This window comes from Psammomys obesus, unplaced genomic scaffold (assembly GCF_907164565.1).
Source record: "Psammomys obesus unplaced genomic scaffold, mPsaObe1.curated_primary_1811, whole genome shotgun sequence".
In the NCBI taxonomy this organism is placed as follows: Eukaryota; Metazoa; Chordata; class Mammalia; order Rodentia; family Muridae; genus Psammomys; species Psammomys obesus.
The window spans coordinates 24632973-24651239 of record NW_026595981.1 but is presented as its reverse complement, the minus strand read 5'-3'; the positions used below and the strand labels follow the sequence as shown (position 1 = coordinate 24651239).

Sequence of the window (18267 nt, the reverse complement as noted above, 5' to 3'; positions counted from 1 at the left end):
GGGTGGGCAGCAAAAAGTGGTGTGTGCCGTGTGGGTGGGCAGCAAAAGGGAGGGTCCTCCCTCCCTTCCTTGGGTAGTGGTGGGGATGTTTTGTTCTCCCTGAGCCTCGCGCATGTTAAGCAAATGCTCAACCGCAGAACCGTATCCCTTAATTTCTTTTTAAGCTGTAGCTCTCCCTGCACCCAGGCTTCAGCTGCACCCAAAGGCTACACTGCATGAAGCTGCATGAAACTGGGCGTGTCTTCTGAGTCTTTTTTTTCCCTACCCCCTCACTCCCTACCCCTCAGGGACAGGCCGGTTGGCTCAAAGCCTCTTTGGAGGGGGACCTTCATGAGGCCCAGGCCTGGGAGTTGTTCTGTGCCCTCTTCACCCACTCTCTGAAGCTGAGGAAAACATTTACACTTTTTTTTTTTTTTTCATTTTCTTTTAGAAAATGTTTTGCCAAGGGATCCCTTATGTTTGCCAGGTCCTGCCTTGGGTGGGGCACCCCAAAGCTGCCAGCTCAGAGAGGCCCAAAGGGAGGACATTTTAGCTGATTCCGACTGCACAAGGCCTCTCGACTCCTCTCTGTATTTCTTCCTCCACGATCATTTCCCTAAGGGGACCCTTGTACATTTTTTTTTCCATTTACCTCCTCATGAAAATTTAATACTATAGATATACTGTGTGATCATTTATGTACGGAAGCTCTTTGGAGCACCACAAACCATTCTGCCACCTTCTGGGAGGCAATTTTTGTCCTCTCAGGAACAATGCTATCCCTGCCGAGAAAGCGTGCTATACAAGAGAGCACCTTTCTGTTGGGCACACGCCTGTAATCCCAGCACTCAGGGAGGCAGAGGCAGGGGGATCTCTGTGAGTTTGAGGCAAGCCTGGTCTACAGAGTGAGTACAGGACAGCCAAGGCTACACAGAGAAACCCTGTCTCAAAAATCTGAAGGGGGCAGGGGAGAAAGAAAGCACCTTTCTGCCTTTGATGTCTCATCTCCTGAAGCAGAGGTCCTGGGCTTTTAGGACACCCCCTTCACTTCTTCCTCATGATTCATCTTTTGCTCCATGATGCATCCTCTTCTAATATGCTCTCTAAGCAGATCTTAGGTCCCAGAAACATCTCCACCAGCTGTAGACAGAACTGGTTAGAACCAAGCTGAGAGAGACTCTTACCCACAGCTGGGTAATACTTGTCCTCCTCATATGAAACGCCAAGGGCATAATGGGCATTCAATTAGAGTATATATATATATATTTTCAGAGACCTTGTGCTTGCTAGGCAAGTGCTCTACCACTGAGCTAAATCCCCAACCCCAAGAGTTTCCTGTGTGTGTGTGTGTGTGTGTGTGTGTGTGTAAGTGTAACAGCCCTGGCTGTCCCTGGAACTTCCTCTGTAGACCAGGCTGGCGTCGAACTCATGGAGATCCACCTCTGCCTCCTGTGTGCTGGGATTAAAGGTGTGTGCTACCATGCCCAGAGATTATAGTGACCTTTCTAAGCCAAGTCTTACTTTCTGCAAGTGTGCAGAAGTGAAGTGTAAGAGGCAGGAACTTCCCTCAGGGCCTCTCTGGCGCTATCCCGGACTTGTGCCTTCCTGGCTTGGGGAGCTGTGTGTGCTTTTGTTCAGACCTGGTCATTAAAGGTAACTCTGGAAACCAAGCCTGTTGGGAGTGGTGCTTTTGTTTAATAAAAACGGGAAAGCAGAACAATCAGAACCCTTCCTTCTTGCTCCCCAAGAGGCCCCGTCCATTGCCCTAATCACTCTGCCAGGGGAAGAGGAGTAAGACAAAGGTGCCTGGCCTGGGTGCCCAGAGTAGGGGAGGTGGCTTTTGGACTGTGTTGTTGGCTGTTGTAGCAACAGGCAGACTGGGTGGGCCCAAGACAGCACTCCAAGGCTGTGAGTCATGAGGGAAGCCTGCCTTGGAAATGGGGGTGGAAAAGAGAAATCCATTAACAGAGGGGGAGAGCTGACGGCAATGTGCCGTGCTCAGGGCCACCCGACAGGACATAGTTCAGGGACTCAGGCCAAGTAGTTTCTTCCTTCCCTTCCACCCAGAAGATGGTGCCTCTGGTAGAAGCCATCACTCCAGGAAAAGCCCACCATGGCCTCTTCTTTGGAAAAGCCCAGGCATAAACTTCTCCTCCCTAAGACTGCTCCCCGACACTGTAGGTGGAAGAGGCCCGTGGTGTTCTCCTCAGCCTTATTTTCTCAGCTCAGATAGCAAAGACCTTTACCTAGAAAGCTAGAGGAGCCAGCGCTGTGGTGCATATCTGTAATCCCAGCACCCTGGGAGGCAGAGTCAGACTGCTCTCTTGTGAGTTCGAAGCCAGCCTGGTCTACAAAATGAGTCCAGGACAGTCGAGCCTACACAGAAAAACCCTGTCTTGAAAAACAAAACAGAAACAACAACCATGCATGCACACACACACACACACACAAACTCAACAACAGCAACAACAAAGAAAGATAGAAAGCCAGAGACCAGAGAAACCAGCTGGCTTTATTTTCAGGGGTTGAGATAGAACCAGGGTAGAATCACGGGGGTGGGAATGGGGCAGCGATTTGTCCTCCAGGAGTTGAGACTGTTTTACGACTATTCCATATTCCATCTGCACAGCTGGACTTTAGTAAAAGAGTATGTGTGGTGGTGTGTGTGTGTGTGTGTGTGTGTGTGTGTGTGCTCTTTCCCACTCAGCCCTGGATGGCCTCGATCTCACTTTGTAGACCAGGCTGGCCTCGAATTCACAGAGATCCACCTGCCTCTGCCTCCAGAGTGCTGGGATTAAAGACTTGCACTACCAAGGCTGGCCCAAGAGATTTTTGTTGTTGTTGTTCTTTTTTAAATATGGTACTACACATGATCTGGGCTGAGATGCACCTTAGGGAGTACTAAGATGATGTGTAAACCCTAATGATGTCAGTCCAGATATAAGTCTCCAGGTGCAGGCAGAATGATTGCAAGAGACTCAGGGGGTACCACTGATGCCAGAAGAATGCTGGGAGAGGCTAGGACCTTCCTACACTCAGTATGAGAAAAACATTCCTTCAATGCCTTGGTGAATAAGAGGCCGAAGGATGACACATGTCATAGGATTCCAGGGATAATATTAAGCCCCACTTGTGGCAGTTGGAGACTACAAATCCCAGCATGCCTTGTGCTCAGGCTACCTTGCCTGCTGGGAGGTGTAGTAGTGTAATAGATAGCATGGGGTGGCTTGGTGCCCATAGTGCTAATGCCCAGTTGGGAGACGAGATGGAGACAGCATTCCCTTTTTGTTCCTGCTAATGTTATTGACAAGGAGGGAAGGAAGCTGGGAGGAGGTGTTCCTAGTTTCTAGTGTAAACCAGGAAATGCTAGGGGATGTGAATGGGAGGGAAGAGGAAGGGAATTGGGGTGGGGAAGGAATTTCTGTAGCAGGTGGTATAAAGATTTCATGTAGCCTATGAATATGTGTGTGTACTTTCTGTGAGACGGGTCGATTTATGTTGCCTCATTTCTCAAGAGATGGGGTTTTCTTATAATTCTGGAAATGACCTTGAAAAAACATTTTAGAAAAAGAAATGTCCCCCTCCCCCAATTGCTTGGACTTAAATACTTAAAAAGAGTCTGGGCCTTTTTAGGAACTCCACTCCTGTTCTGTGCTCACCCATGCCGACTCTTTGGTGGTAGTGTGTTAGGGGACCCTAAAATGATGAAATATTGATCCTCCCAAGTCAGGTTGAAAACCCTCCACACGGTCACGAACAGGACCGGTGCTAGGGTCTCTGGAAGGAAGAGAAGAGCTGAGAGTTGGCTTTGAGATCCAGGATTATTAGGCGGCCCAGGACGGGTTCACCACCCTCCCCACTCCTGGCTCTTTAAGTTTTGGCCTGGGTAAGAAAGCAAGAGTAAAAACACAGTCGTTACCCACCTACCCCCGCCCATTCTAGGCCAGGGAAAACAGAACCAGAAGAAAAGTCCAGACTGGGAGAAAACAGATCCTTGGAGTTCAGCCAACATCTTCCCTTTCCTCCATTAACTTACACGTGGGGGTTGGGGGGACGTCCACGGGAGGAGCCAAATAGCATGAGAAAGTCAAGGGCGGAAACCGGTCTGTGGGCCGAGCTCTCCTGGTTCAAGTCCTGAGAACACACTTCCTTTACTTTAGCTTAAAGTTAATTACCCTACTCCGGGGGACCTCTTGGGATCCGCCGTGAGACCAACCCCTAGCTCAGTCAACTTCTAAAACTCTCAAGAGGCTTTCTGCCCCGTTTGGCGCAGCGTGTAAATCGGGGCGTCAGGGGGCGCTCTGCCATTTCCAAAGTTAAGCTGTCTCTTCCGAAGTCACAGAGGCTTAAAGCTCTCAACGGGGGGTGGGGGGGTGGCCACAGTGTGCGAGGGCCTGAGGGCTCTGCTCTCTCCCCCGTGCTGACTGTATAACGACCGTTCGACGCCCAGGTGGTGACGAGTTCCGCACCAGGCCCCGGGGGTGGGGTGGGGTGAGGGTGGGTCACCACAGAGGACCCCACGATCTCCCCAGAAACCCCAGCGCCCCGCTCGGTTTCTCCCCGGGGTGCCCTCGCCCCGCCCTCTCCGGCGGCCTTTTCTCACCCCGGCTCTGCTCTCCTCTTAGGATGAAGTCAAGCTGCCGGCCAAACTGAGCGTCAGCAAGTCGCTGAAGGAGTCGGAGGCGCTGCCGGAGAAGGAGGGCGACGAGCTGGGCGAGGGCGAGCGGCCCGAGGAGGACGCCGCGATCGAGCTGTCGTCGGACGAGGCGGTGGAGGTGGAGGAGGTGATCGAGGAGTCCCGCGCCGAGCGCATCAAGCGCAGCGGCCTGCGGCGCGTCGACGACTTCAAGAAGGCCTTCTCCAAGGAGAAGATGGAGAAGACCAAGGTGCGCACGCGCGAGAACCTGGAGAAGACGCGCCTGAAGACCAAGGAGAACCTGGAGAAGACGCGCCACACGCTGGAGAAGCGCATGAACAAGCTGGGCACCCGCCTGGTGCCCGCCGAGCGGCGCGAGAAGCTCAAGACCTCGCGGGACAAGCTGCGCAAGTCCTTCACGCCCGACCACGTGGTGTACGCGCGCTCCAAGACCGCCGTCTACAAGGTGCCGCCCTTCACCTTCCACGTCAAGAAGATCCGCGAGGGCGAGGTGGAGGTGCTGAAGGCCACCGAGATGGTGGAGGTGGGGCCCGACGACGACGAAGACGAGGCCGGCGCGGGGGAGGGGCGCGGCGGGGCCGCCGACCTGCTGCGCGGGAGCAGCCCCGACGTGCACACCCTGCTGGAGATCACCGAGGAGTCGGACGCCGTCCTGGTGGACAAGAGCGACAGCGACTGACCCTGCCGCCCCCTCTCGGCCCCGCCCCTTTCCGCCCCGCCCCCCTCCCTCATCTTTTCAAACTGTCTCTTTTGCATTCTCCTCGGGCCCCAGTCTGGTTGGGCTTTTTCTAAGCTAAAAACGCGTCCCCTGGAAGAGCACCCCCTCCAGAGCACAGGCTTTAGACCGAGGGTAGGTGGTCTCCTGCCACGGACAAACGGCCCAGGCCCTGGTTGTCCTGGCCCAGGATTCTTTTCTCTGACCTTAGTTAGGCCCTGTTTGGGGGAGGGGGCGTCTGCCTGCCCCTCGGTCTCCCCGCCACAGCTTCTTCCTACACAGCTGCACCATCCTGCTTCCTGAGCTCTTTTCCCTTAGCTTCGCCCCCGGGGAGACCCCAAAGCCAGAATTTCTGCAAGAGAAAAGTGATCCTTTACAACCCTTGGTGGGGGCGGCCTTTTAGCGCTAGCTTGCTATCCCAACTACCTGAGAGATTCGAGGCCTGTCCAGGCTACACAGTGAGTTCAAAGCCAGCCTGAGTAATTTAGTGAGACCCTGTTTCAAAATAAGAAGAGATGGCTGGGGGTGTATCGGTGATAGGACCCTTAGAAAGTGGTGGCCGATTCGGAGTACCATGAAGAAAGAATGAGTGTAGGGAGACCTTTGCCCGCTGGAAGGCCTGAGGGTTTTGGGGGGAACCTAAGGCAGCAGGGCGCGGTGGAGGCAGAGTGTGTGACCCTGTCCCCCCCAAAGTAAGCAGGAGGCAATCGGTGCCTGGGAAAAGATGGTAGGCGAGTATGGGGAGGGGACATATTTACAAGTGTACAAAATCTGCACCCAGGAGCACATGAGTATGGCTTTGTGAAGAAATGGGGGGGGGGGATAAGAGAAAGTTGAAATGGGATAAGAAAGAAATGCCCTCATTAGCAGCACAAAGAAATTCAAGAGCAGAATCCCGCTTTGGTAGGGGCTCGGGACGGCCGGACAGTTTCAAGAACAGGAGGGCAGCCAGTTCTAGAAAGTGTGCTAGGAGAAGAGGTAGGCCGCTCTCCTCCAGGGTCTGCGAACAGCCTGCTGGGTAGCCCTGTTTGCCAAGCCCAGAGAATTAGGGTTCCAGCAGGGGGCAGCAGCAAGCCGTGGAGAGCAGGCAGTTAGGAGAGAGGTGGGGGGGAGGGAGCAAGGTGCCAGGCGAGGGCGGAGAGTCCTCGCGGGAAGCTGGAGCGGCAGCGCCTGCTGACCTGCCCTTCCCCGCGCCCTCCCAGCTGCTTCTAGCGTGGATCTTTCCCTAGGGTAAAACTGTAGAACTTTCCAAGGCCTCCCTAGGTTCCTTGCCTTTGGGGGCACCTTACCCGAAAGTTGAGAGGAAGGGAGGGTGCTGAGGCTTGATTCTAATAGGTGAGGTTTTCTTCTGAGGACACACTGGTTCTCCCCCACCCCCTTTTCTCATTAAAGGCTGGTCAGGAGCAAAGACAAGGCCTCCCCCAAAGGATGGCCAGAGGCTAGTTTCTTCTCCCCACCTGCTCATCTTCCCTGCTCTGCTTTTTAGAATTGCAGCTAATTGATATGGGGGGGGGGGGCGGGGCGGGGTATAAAAACCACAAACCTTTTATACAATACAAAGCTTCGCTTTTTTATTTTATTTTTAATTTTCCTTTTTTTCCTTGGTTCCCTTCCCCCCTCTGAATGATTGGAGATATGTAAGCTGAGGAGGGCGGGAATGTAGGGTGAGGTCCCTTGGTGCTGATGGGCTGAAGTTGTGGGCGGATGCAGTTTCCTGTGGGGCTCTTCCTGAGGGGGCAGTCCCTCATGTTGCTGTGTTCTGGTGAGCAGCCGGACCAATAAACCTGCTTTTCTAAAAGGATTTGTGTAGGGTTATGTTGTCCAGAGCAGTTGCTGAGGGTGTTGCAGGGCTAAGGGAAACCAGGAGTGAAAAGGGGAAGAGAAGAGAGAAAAGGTACAGAGGGAAGGAGGGAGGGAGAGAGTGAAGGAGGGAGGAAACATTTTGGTATACATTTGCTGTGCTTCCCAGAGGGAGGCTGAGCGGCTGAGGTTGATAACAGTAGCCAGTGTATTGAACACTCTCTGCTGGGACACTTCATTGATCCGGTGGTACCCATCCGAGGTACATTCTATCCTTACTACCCCCTTCTCAGGGCAGAGGAAACAGTGGCATGTCTAAGGTCACACAGCAGGCAGGTGGCAAGACTGTCTGTCTCTACCAGCTGTTTAAGGGTTGCAGTCTGCACTCTGGGTCCTGCATGGATGTACTTCCTGGTGGCCAAGGCCTTCATCCTCCAGGTGATCCCCGCCCCAACATAGGCCTGGAAAGGGACGGGAAGGAGAGGCTGCCTCAGAGGACCTCATGTGAGAAAGAACAGGAGTGCGTTTACACGCTAGCTGTACCCACACGCCAGTTGACATTCTCCAGCAACCCTGCGCCAAGCACCTGTTTTGTCTCTGGCCACCTCTCCCCGGAGCAAGCATACCCCCGCCCACAAGTTATGAATTTCCCGAAACACTGGGCTTTTGTCATTTCGTGGGTTCTGCTTGTCTCAGAATCTCAGGGAGGGTGTCCCTTGCAAAAGTAATGCCGTTCCCGGGGCTGCGCCCCACCCTCACGCTGTAACCTCAGACAGCTGAGCCCTCATGAGCTGTGCATAGATTGCTCTGGGCTCGTCTCCAGCAGCAGATTCCAAGAGTCTAGAGTTCTAAGTCCTCCATAAAGGGTTGGCTTACTACCGAAAGAAATGGACGCTGAGCTGTGCGACGGTGGCGCATGCCTTTAATCTCAGCACTCAAGGAAGCAAAGGCAGGAGGATCTCCGTGAGTTTGAGGCCTCCCTGGTCTATAATGTGACATTATAGGGCTACATTATAGGACATAATGTCCTACATTATAGGACATCCAGGGCTACACAGAGAAACCCTGTCTTGAAAAACAAACAAACAAAAGAAATAGGCACTGATGCTGAAAATTCAGAGCCTTTCGTGTTCCCATCTGCCAGGAGAGACAAACCCCAGCTCCCACTTCCTCTGGGAGGCACTTTTGTGGCCGTGAAGCAGGGAAATGAATGATACCAGCAGCCCGGGTATAATCGGGCATGTCAAGATACCCAGCCATTTTCGATTTGTTCGCCCACCAGCTTTCCCTTCATCTTCCATGAGCCCCTCTTTACCCCTTTTCCTACTAGCAAGGAACTTCATGGTGGTGCTCTCACTCAGTTCCAGTCTGGACACTTCTTTTGGGAGGAGTTGTCCTGATTATCTGACTAGCCACTTTCCTGGGTACTGTGGCACCCCAGGGCATTCCTCCTGTACCTCCCAGTGTCCCCAAAGCTCTTCCAGAACCAGGACGACTCCTTTTCACTATAATGAGACAGGCATGGCTGATCATGAGCATCAGATTAAGCATCCCGCTGCCCACTGGTAGGAACAGATGGTATTCTGAGGTCCATACCCATTTGGTATCTTCCTCCAACGGGTCATGAACTTCCCTTCCTCACTGGAATTAATCCAGACAGTTACACTGAGACAATCAAATAGGGTAATTGTCTGCCAAGGGATCCTGCTAATGTCACCGTGGACCTATGAAGCCCCTTTACAGCCTCAGTTGGAGTTACCAGGCTTCTCCATGGCACCTTCCAAGTTATTATTTTTCCTTTGTTAATGTTTGTGTGCGCACATGTACTCCTGGGTGTGTGTGAGTGTGTGGAAGCTGGGGGACAGCTTCTGGTATCATACTTGGAAATCTCACATACCTGGAAACAGGGTTTCTCATTGGCTCGTAGCTCGCCAATCAGGCTAGAGTCCACTCCCTCCCCAGGGTTGGGATTTCAAATGGATGTCACTATGTCTCATGAAGATCACACTAATCATCTCAGACATCCCTTAGAACTTCACAATAGCAAACACCGGTTGAGCGATTGGATGAGTCTTCGAAATTCCTTGTCCTGCAAGTGTTGTGAAACCCGTCTCTGAAACCAAACAGACAAAATGCTGAAGCTGAAAATATACGCAGAGGGGATTTCCATAACAGAAAACTCCCAGACTGCAGAGTTGGCTCAGGAGGCAGGAGAGATACCGCTCCTGCCGAGGACTTGAGCTTGGTTCCCAGCTTCTGTGTTGGGCACCTCACATCCACCTCTGACTTCAGCTGCGGTGGGGCCTCTAGCCTCCCAGGGCAGCTGCTCTCACGTGCATCTATCCATACACAAACACGCACACACATTATGTAATAAAAACCAAGAACTTGCTGCTCTTCCAGAGGGCCTGGGTTCGACTCCCAGCACTTATATGGCAGCTCACAACCATCTGGGGCTCTTGTTCTAGGGAATCTGATGCCCTTTTCTGGTTTCTGAGGGTCCCAGGGATGTGCACGTATGCACATGCATACATACATGCAGGCAGAACATGCTTATGCATGAAATAAAAATGAAAGAGATAAAAATGAATGAGTAAATAAGTCTCTAGGGAGAAAAAAAACTCCCCTCAAGTAAATCCAGATGTAGCTGATAGGATACCAGGTTCTGATAAAATATAACCAGAAATACAGCCCTCCTGTTTCTTCTTCCTGTGTTGCAATGTACTAATCTGTAAATGACACACATGCTTGTGCGGTGGCGAAGATGACTGTCCGCAGCTGCAGGCGTATGGCCTAACAACTGAGCATCCCCAGGGACGGGGTCTGCTTTCCAGATCCTTTTATCGAGAGTGCTAGGCATGATGCTTGTTGGCTCCTTTGGGCTTTCGGTGCCTCTGATGAAATAGTGATCACGTGGTCACGTCTACCACCACCACCACCCTCCAGCCCCTTCCTCTCAACCTGAACTGTGGACTGAAGAGGGAAGGAGGCCAGGTGTGGTGGCACATGGCTGTAATCTTAGCACTGTGGAGGCAGAGACAGGAGGATCTCAAATTAGATCTTTGCCTGGGCAACATGAGCAAGTTCAAGGCCAACTTACGCAACATAATGAGAACTTTTCTTTTTCTTTCTTCCTTTCTTCCTTCCTTTCTTTCTTTCTTTCTTTCTTTCCTTCTTTCTTTCTTCCTTTCTCTCTCTCTCTCTCTCTCTCTCTCTCTCTCTCTCTCTTTCTCCTCTTCCTCTTCTTCTTCTTCTGTTTGTTCTCGAGACAGGGTTTCTCCATGTAACAGCCTTGGCTGTCGTGGATCTCGATTTGAGCAGGCTGGCCTCAAATTCAGATATCCACCTCTGCCTTCCAAGTGCTGGGATCACAGATGTATGCTACCACTGCCCAGCTGAGAACCTTTCTTTGTTTTTTTTGTTTTGTTTTGCTTTTTGTTTTTGATTTTTTGAGATAGGGTTTCTCTGTGTAACAGAGCCTGGCTGGCCTTGAACTCACAAGAGAAGCCTGCCTCTGCTTCCCAAGTGCTGGGATTAAGGGTATGTGCCACCACTGCCTGGCTCTGAGAATCTTTCTTAAGGAAAAAATAATTGAAATACTGGAGGTAAAGCTTAGTAGTATGTTTTGTCTTGAATGAGTAAGGAAGGCCCTACATATGACAAAACCAAAACACACACACATAGGGGAAAAGAGAGGATCATATGTAATCCCAGCTCTTGGAAAGTAGAGACAGGAAGATCAAGAGCTCAGGGTCATTCTTGGCTACATAGTGAATTTGAGGCCAACCCAAGCTACCCAAAACTGTATCTCAACTCAGCATTCCAGAGAATCTCTGTGAGTTTGAGGCCAGTCTGGTCTACATAGAGAGTTATAGGACAGTTAGGGCAACATAGAGGAACCCTGTTTCACAAAACAAAACAAAAAACCCAAAACAAGGGGCTGGAGAGATGGCTCAGTGGTTAAGAGTACTGACTGCTCTTTCAGAAGACCCAGCATGCATATGGCAGCTCACACCTTTCTGTATCTCCAGTTCCAGGGGATCCGACCCCTTCACAAAGACACATGCAGGCAAAACACCAACGCACACAAAGTAAAAATAAATAAAAATTTAAATTCAAACAAAACAACCCCCCAACACACATGTACACAGGAACATACAGACACACAGACACACGGAGAAGGGAATGAAAATCTGTGGATACAGCTCAGTTAGAGCAAATATTTATAAGGCACTACATTCAGCCCCCCCCCCCGCCCCCGGCACTAAAGAAGAAGAAGAGAAAGAAGAGGAGGAGAAAGAAAGCGTGAAGGAGGGTTGTTTGCCAAAAGGAAAAGGAGAAACTGAGTCAGTGATATCAACTGAAAGGGAAAGGAAGATATGCAGACAAAGCAAGTGCTCCTTCTAAGTGATGTTTGTGGCTCCATGTGAAGAGCCAGGGTCTAAAATGACAAGCTCCTCCCGCCCTTGATTTGAAAGGGTTTGCAATGAGTGGTAGAGACAGATGCTCGTGATAGACCTAAAAGCCGGTACGAGCTGCAGCGACAGCGACGCACCAAATGCGCCGACAGTGCTCCATGCTTGGCCTTGGGGGGGGGTGTGGAAAACAAAGAGTTGCTGTTGGAAACACAGGTGGCATTACAGCATTGCTGGAGTGCAGAAGGAGTAGCTTGTTGGCTGCTTTAGGTCACCATGCCTGAAAGTGTCTTCAACACCATTGCATTGTTTCGTTGTTATTGTTGTTGTTTGTTTGTTTGTTTGTTTTTTTAAAAGTACAACCATTCCTTGCTTAAGTCCGCAGGCCATTTTCACACTGTGTGCGAGCCTCACGTAGTGAACCTACACAAACCGGGGGGGTTCGCACGTCACTGGGAAGTAACAGTCTTAGGGGACCACCGGATGAGATCCATCAGGGACGGGAAGGTTGTCACGTGACATGGGACTATGAGAGAAAGGACAGTGGCTAGTTTGAAGGGAAAAGGAGAGCTCGTGCTGGACAGCAGCCACAACAGGGTCACCGAGCACAGGCTGGGAAAGACTAGGACTGGGGCCTCTCCAGGGACTCTTACAGACATGACTGATGGACAAGCCTTCTCTGCCCTGATGACACTAATGGAACTCACTCTAACGGCTCTCAGGCTCTTTGTCTCGGTTTCAAATTCCACACTCCTGGCGGAGAGAATCTGAGTAAGTCGGTTAACATTAATGTTCATTCTGGATTTAATAATTTATACAGGAGGATGGGACCTGTGTTATGTGTGTACGTGTTCCTGTGTTCAGGATAACATGTGTGCAAAGGCTTGTGTGTACAGGCCAGGAGGCAACCTCTGGTGTCATTCCTGAGGAATTCTGGCCACCTTGTGTTGTTTTCTTTTATACGTGTGTGTGTGTGTGTGTGTGTGTGTGTGTATTAGTATATAATACACATACGTACATGTGGTGTACTTGCTACCAAGAGCAAGCACAGTGTTCATATATGTTGATTACATGCAAATGGTGAGATGAGGCAGGGTGGTTCCCTCAGGCGAAACAAACAGTGGGCAAAAGGGTAACAGAGAGACAGGACATTAATAAAAGACATCTTTATAAGCGAGGCGCGGTGGCACACGCCTGCAATCCCAGCACTCAGGGAGGCAGAGGCAGGGGGATCTCTGTGAGTTCAAGGCCTGCCTGGTCTACAAAGTGAGTCCGGGACAGCCAAGGATACACAGAGAAACCCTGTCTTGAAAACAAAACAAAACAAAAACAAGAAGACATCTTTATTTTTGTAGATCAGTCTGGCCTCAAATTTACAGAGATGTGGCTGTCTCTGACTCTCAAGAGCACCACTATATCCAGCGTTTATTTTTATTTATTTGTTTTTTTTAGACAGGATTTCATGTAGCCGAGGCTGGTTTCAAACTCACGAGGTAGCTGAAGATGACCAAAAATGTGTGCTGCCTCCCCAACCCAAGTGCTGGGATGACAGGCATATTCCACCGTCCGGAGCTGAGATCTTGTTTTGTGGAAGAGGAAAACAAATGGGACACTTTACAGAAACGCTACAAGCCCCGGGAGGAAAGACATTTCTTTGTATTAAATGAAACTTAGCCGAAGAGAGGCCAATAAAAAGCCGTCCTTGAAGTAGTTAGATTAGATGAACTGGCTGAAGGATGGAGTTAGGGAAAAAATAAATAAATAAAAGGGCAGAATGTAGAATTAAAGACGATGGGCTGGGAGTGTGGCTCCGTGGTGGAGCATGTCCCCAGCACACTAAAATCCATCAGTTCATGTTATGAACAGAAACAACAAAAGGACAGGTGCGTAGTCCATGTTGTTGGTTTGAATGAAAGTGACACTCACAGAGGCTTATATATTTGAATGCCAGGACGCCTAGTTAGTGAAACTGGTTTAGGAAGGATTAGGAGGCGTGGCCTTGGTGGATAAGGCGTGTTCCTGAGGGGTGGGGCTTTGAGGTTTCAAAAGCCCACACAAACCAAGTCTAGTCTGGCTCTCTCTGCCTCCAGCTTTCAGAGCGGATGTAAAGCTCTCAGTCACTGCTCCGCCACCATGCTTGCCTTCCTGCTGCCATGCCCCCCTGCCATGATCGTGGAATCACCCCCTGAAACTATAAGCAAGCCCCCAATTAAACGCTTCATTTGTGAACTCATTTTGTAAATTGCCTTAGTCATGGTGCCTCCTCACAGCGATAGGAAACGAAGACCCCTTCCTGCTGGTTCCGGTCTCCCCCGTAAGCATCCCTTTGGGCCATTCTTGTGTATACAGAATGCCCCTTGCTTTGAAACACCCTGTAGTACCTTGTAAATACATGCTCTATCACTGAGAAAAAAGGTTAATGGAGAGAGGGGACGTAGTTCTCTTTAGCTACTTCCCACTGGTTAGGGTTTCTGGGTTCCTTGGGGCACGGCCAATCTTTATTTCAGGATATCTCCAACTTCTCATCCAGGTTCATCGACAACAGCCCAGAGCAGCAGTGTCGGGGGTGGGGGAGGCACCAGCAGCCTTCTTTCTTAGGAGCACCTCCCCCCCCCCCCCCCCCCTCTGGCATTTATTCCCTCCCCAGAATCCTCAGAATTAAACTATCTGCAGCTGGCATAGGTCACGCCCTCTCAGATCCTGCACCACGAGGCACATCGTCTGCTGCTGTGGACAATCTGGAGCAGCCCCACATCCCACACCTGGGATTAAAACAAAACCGTCTTTACATAACATAACTGAGGGTGTTTCATTTTGCTTGTTTTTTCGAGACCAGGTTTCTCTGTGTAGCCTTGGCTATCCTGGACTTGGTTTATTGACCAGGCTGGCCTTGAACTCACAGAGCTCTGCCTGCCTCTGCCTCCCCTAGTGCTGGGATCGCAGGGGTTCGCCACCACACCCAGCTCATAACTGAGTTCTTAAAGACACAAAAAACTTCCAGTACATTAAAAAAAAAGAATTCATTGTATGTTTATCCACAGGTAAGCACTACCCACCAAACTGCTATCTGATGAAGTTAAAGGAGTAAGTACAAGTACATAGGTCTTTTTTTGTTTGTTTGTTTTTATTTAAACACTTATCTTTAAATATTTACACACAATTTAGTTCAGCAAGGCTTCATGATATACACCAATTTCAAAGTATAACAATCAAGTGGCCCAGGTGTAGTTCTGGAGAGTATCGTTTTCATTAGCAGCGAAAGAAGCAGGACCAGGAGGGTGGGAACACGCCCTATCCAGAAGGCCGCCTCCTGGGCCTTCAAGGTGCTCCAGGATAAGCCCACCTCACAAAAGAGGATTGCCTTTCCCAAGGTATGGCTCCTCAAATTTTTGTTTTTCCATTTGAGACCAGCTGCAGCGTCTTCTCTCCCTCCTTCCTTTAAATTTAAAAACAACAACAACAACGACAAAATAGAATGACATCGTTTTCTACTTTCCTCCCTTTGATAACCCCTCCCATGTACCCTTCCACTTGCTCTCTCTCAAATTCACGGCCTCTTTTTCTTTGTCGTATATATGACATATATGACGTATATTTAACATATATACGCATGCACATGTGCATGTATATATTTTCCAAATATATAAAAGCAACCTGCTCAGACTAAAACATGTTACTTGTAGATTTATGATCCTAGGGCTGACCACTTGGTATTGGAGCACCAGTTGGGGGCCTCTTTCCCCCCAGGAGAGGCAGTTTCTCCCGCTCCCAGCATTCCTTAGTTCTTTGTGTAGTTCTTTGTGAAAATTTCCCCTCCCATGCTAGCATGTTAGTGTCATCCTCGTTCAGGTCTTGTTTAGGCAGCCATTTCGCTGCAACTTCACAGGTGTAGCTTCTCTGACATTTCTAGGAGCCACAGTTTCACAACACACAACAGTCTCTCTGGCTCTTACAATGTTTTTATCCTCTCTTCACCTAAGCCTTAGGTGCCGGAGTTGTGTTATAAATAGATCAGTTGGGGCTGGGCACCGTACTTGGCCTCTACATTTTGATTGGTTGTGGATGTCTATGATGGTCTTTGCCTGTTGCAAAGAGAAGCTTCTTTGTTGAGGGGTAAGGACTACACTTATTTGTGGACATGAGGATAAATATTTAGAATGTAGAGTATTCGGTGAGGTTCCAGTACCAGACATGATCTCTTTCTTGCTTGTTGAGTGGGCCTTAAGTCTAATAAGAGAACTGTTGGTTACAGCCAAGATATGGGCACCACTATTATACCGATAGGGTCATGGTGCCAAGCTGGTGGTTGCTGTAGTTAACAGGGCCATCTCTAGGTAGGGCTATTGGTTATTTCCCTCCACTGGCAGCTTTCAGGGCAACTTCTGATCCCAAAAGAGGTAGTTCTCAGGAAGGCTTTCGGGTCAGATCCGGTTTGGATCCTCCAGGCCCTTGTCTGAAGCGCATGGTATCTTCAGCCATAAAGACTTTCTTTCAGCCTCTGGGAGGCAATCAAGGACAGCAGCAATGACCTGGCCAATAATTTACAATAGGGCTTCTCATGCTCCATGTTGGTGTTTGTTAGATGGTCTTGGGGTGAACTTTGCCATCCAATGCCTTCCTTTAAAAGATAGGCTTTTTTGTTTGTTTCTTTGAGATAATATCGTCTATATTTCAGGCTGTCTTTGGACTTGATAGACAGCCAAGAATGGTCGTGAACTCCTGACCTTTCTGCCTCCTGGTCCTAAGTGCTACGATTCTAGACACGTACCACCGCACCTGGCTTATGTGATGGTGGGGAAGGAACCTAGGAGCGTTAACAACAGAAACTTAGTGCAAGTTCACCGAGGGAAGAATTATAGTCTCTCTTTTCTGAGGAAGGTGTCAAGACTTGAGAGGGTTAGGGAACAGCGTCTTGTGTCAGAGTCTAGATTAAAACCTAGTATGTCTCTCTCACAAAGTTCATGCAACCACTTCTACTGGTCCAGGGATGAAAGAATGTCTCAGAGGAAAATGTAGATGACCAACAGTACGTGATTCTACAGCAAAATCAAATTCCGGAGACAAGACATCAGCTCTGATAAGGAGGCTCCTGGTGCCTGCAAGGGTCCTGTCCTATGGATAAGAGGGGCAGAAGCCACTTTGAAGCAAGCGTGGTAAGGACAGGGTAATGATGGAATGGAGGCGGCTTGAGGAAATATCAGGGTTAAGACAGGAAAAACAAAGCATCCTCAGAGACAGGACAAGAGGGAGTCAGGAGAGAGGAGAAGAGGGCCGAAATCAGCAGCTCGTCTAGCTATTCCTTCTCTTTTGGAGGGAAGGGAAGGGGAGGACAGGGTCTTACTATAGAATCCTGGATGGCCTGGAACCCTGTCTGTAGACCAGGCTGGCCTCAAACTCAAAGTTCTCTGTGCCAGGATTAAAGGCAAGTGTCACATTCATGCCCATTCATTCATTAAAATATTTATTTTATTATTTTTCTTCAAGACAGGGTTTCTCTGTGTAGTCCTGGCTATCCTAGAACTCACTCTGTAGACCAGGCTGGCCTCAAACTCACAGAGATCCACCTGCCTCTGCCTCTCAAATGCTAGGATTAAAACTGTGTGCCACCACTCAGCTTTCCTTCCTTCCTTCCTTCCTTCCTTCCTTCCTTCCTTCCTTCCTTCCTTCTTTTCTTTTCTTTTTTACCTAGCATTCTGCCTGCATCTATGCCTGCAGGCCAGGAAAGGGCAGCAGATCTCATTATAGATGGTTGTGAGCCTTCTTGTGGTTGCTGGAAATTGAACTCAGGACCTCTGGAAGATCAGCCAGTGCTCTTAATCTCTGAGCCATTTCTCCAGTCCACTGCCCAGCTTTATTAAATTTTAATTATGTACATGCATGTATCATATCTGTGTTTGAATATGTACACATGTACCCACAGAGGCCAGAAGAGGGTGTCAGAACTCTAGGATCTGGACAGTTATGCTATGCCTTGACCTAGGTGCTAGTAACCAAACTTGGGTGCCCTGAAAGAGCAGTATGGTGCTCTCTTAATCACTGAACCATTTCTCTAGCCTTTGTTTGTTTGTTTGTTTGTTTGTTTTTGGACAGGGTCTTATGTATCATATCCTAGCCTTGAACTCACCAAGTGGCCAAGGATGACCTTGAACTCCAGATCCTCCTGACTCTACCCCTTAAATGCTGGGTTTAAAGGCCTGTGCCTCACACCCATTTTTATGTGGTGGTGAGGCTCAAACCCAGGACTTCACGCAGGCTAGGCAAGCTGAGCTTTACCAGCTGAGCTACATCCCTGGCCCTCCCTCACTAGATATCGAGCACAAAACACAGGGTGTGTAGCAGACATTCCTTTTCCTGGAACTACCAGTGTGATGAGGACACAGATAAGACTGGACAGATAAATATACGACTTGCAATGAGTTCTCAGGAAGCAGGATGGAGAGAAAGAGATGAAGAGGTGGGAAACAATGTTAGACAGAGGTGGTTAGATCAAGCCTGTCTGAGTAAGACAGAAAGTGTGAGAGAGAACTAGCTATGACAAAGCCAGGGAGTCACCAAAGGCCCCCATCTGGGAAACGGTCTGCCTGCAACCCAGTGGACAGCAGGGAGCCTGGCAGTGAGCAGGTAGTAAGCTTTGGAGGATGAGATAAAGAACTCTTTCTATCTTAGGGCCCTACAGGAAAGTCACTGCAGGAACAGAATGA

The 18267-nt window shown here is 49.6% G+C and overlaps 1 protein-coding gene across 1 annotated transcript in view; it reads left to right on the top strand.

Moving 5' to 3' along the window:
* Positions 1-7149, top strand: part of Cavin1 (caveolae associated protein 1) — a 13404-nt gene extending 6255 nt beyond the window's left edge. The window contains exon 2 of the mRNA XM_055620489.1: positions 4605-7149. Coding sequence (XP_055476464.1) covers positions 4605-5315 — 711 coding nt within the window. The 3' untranslated portion in view covers positions 5316-7149. The remainder of the gene's footprint in view (positions 1-4604) is intronic.
* Positions 7150-18267: the final 11118 nt, after the last annotated feature.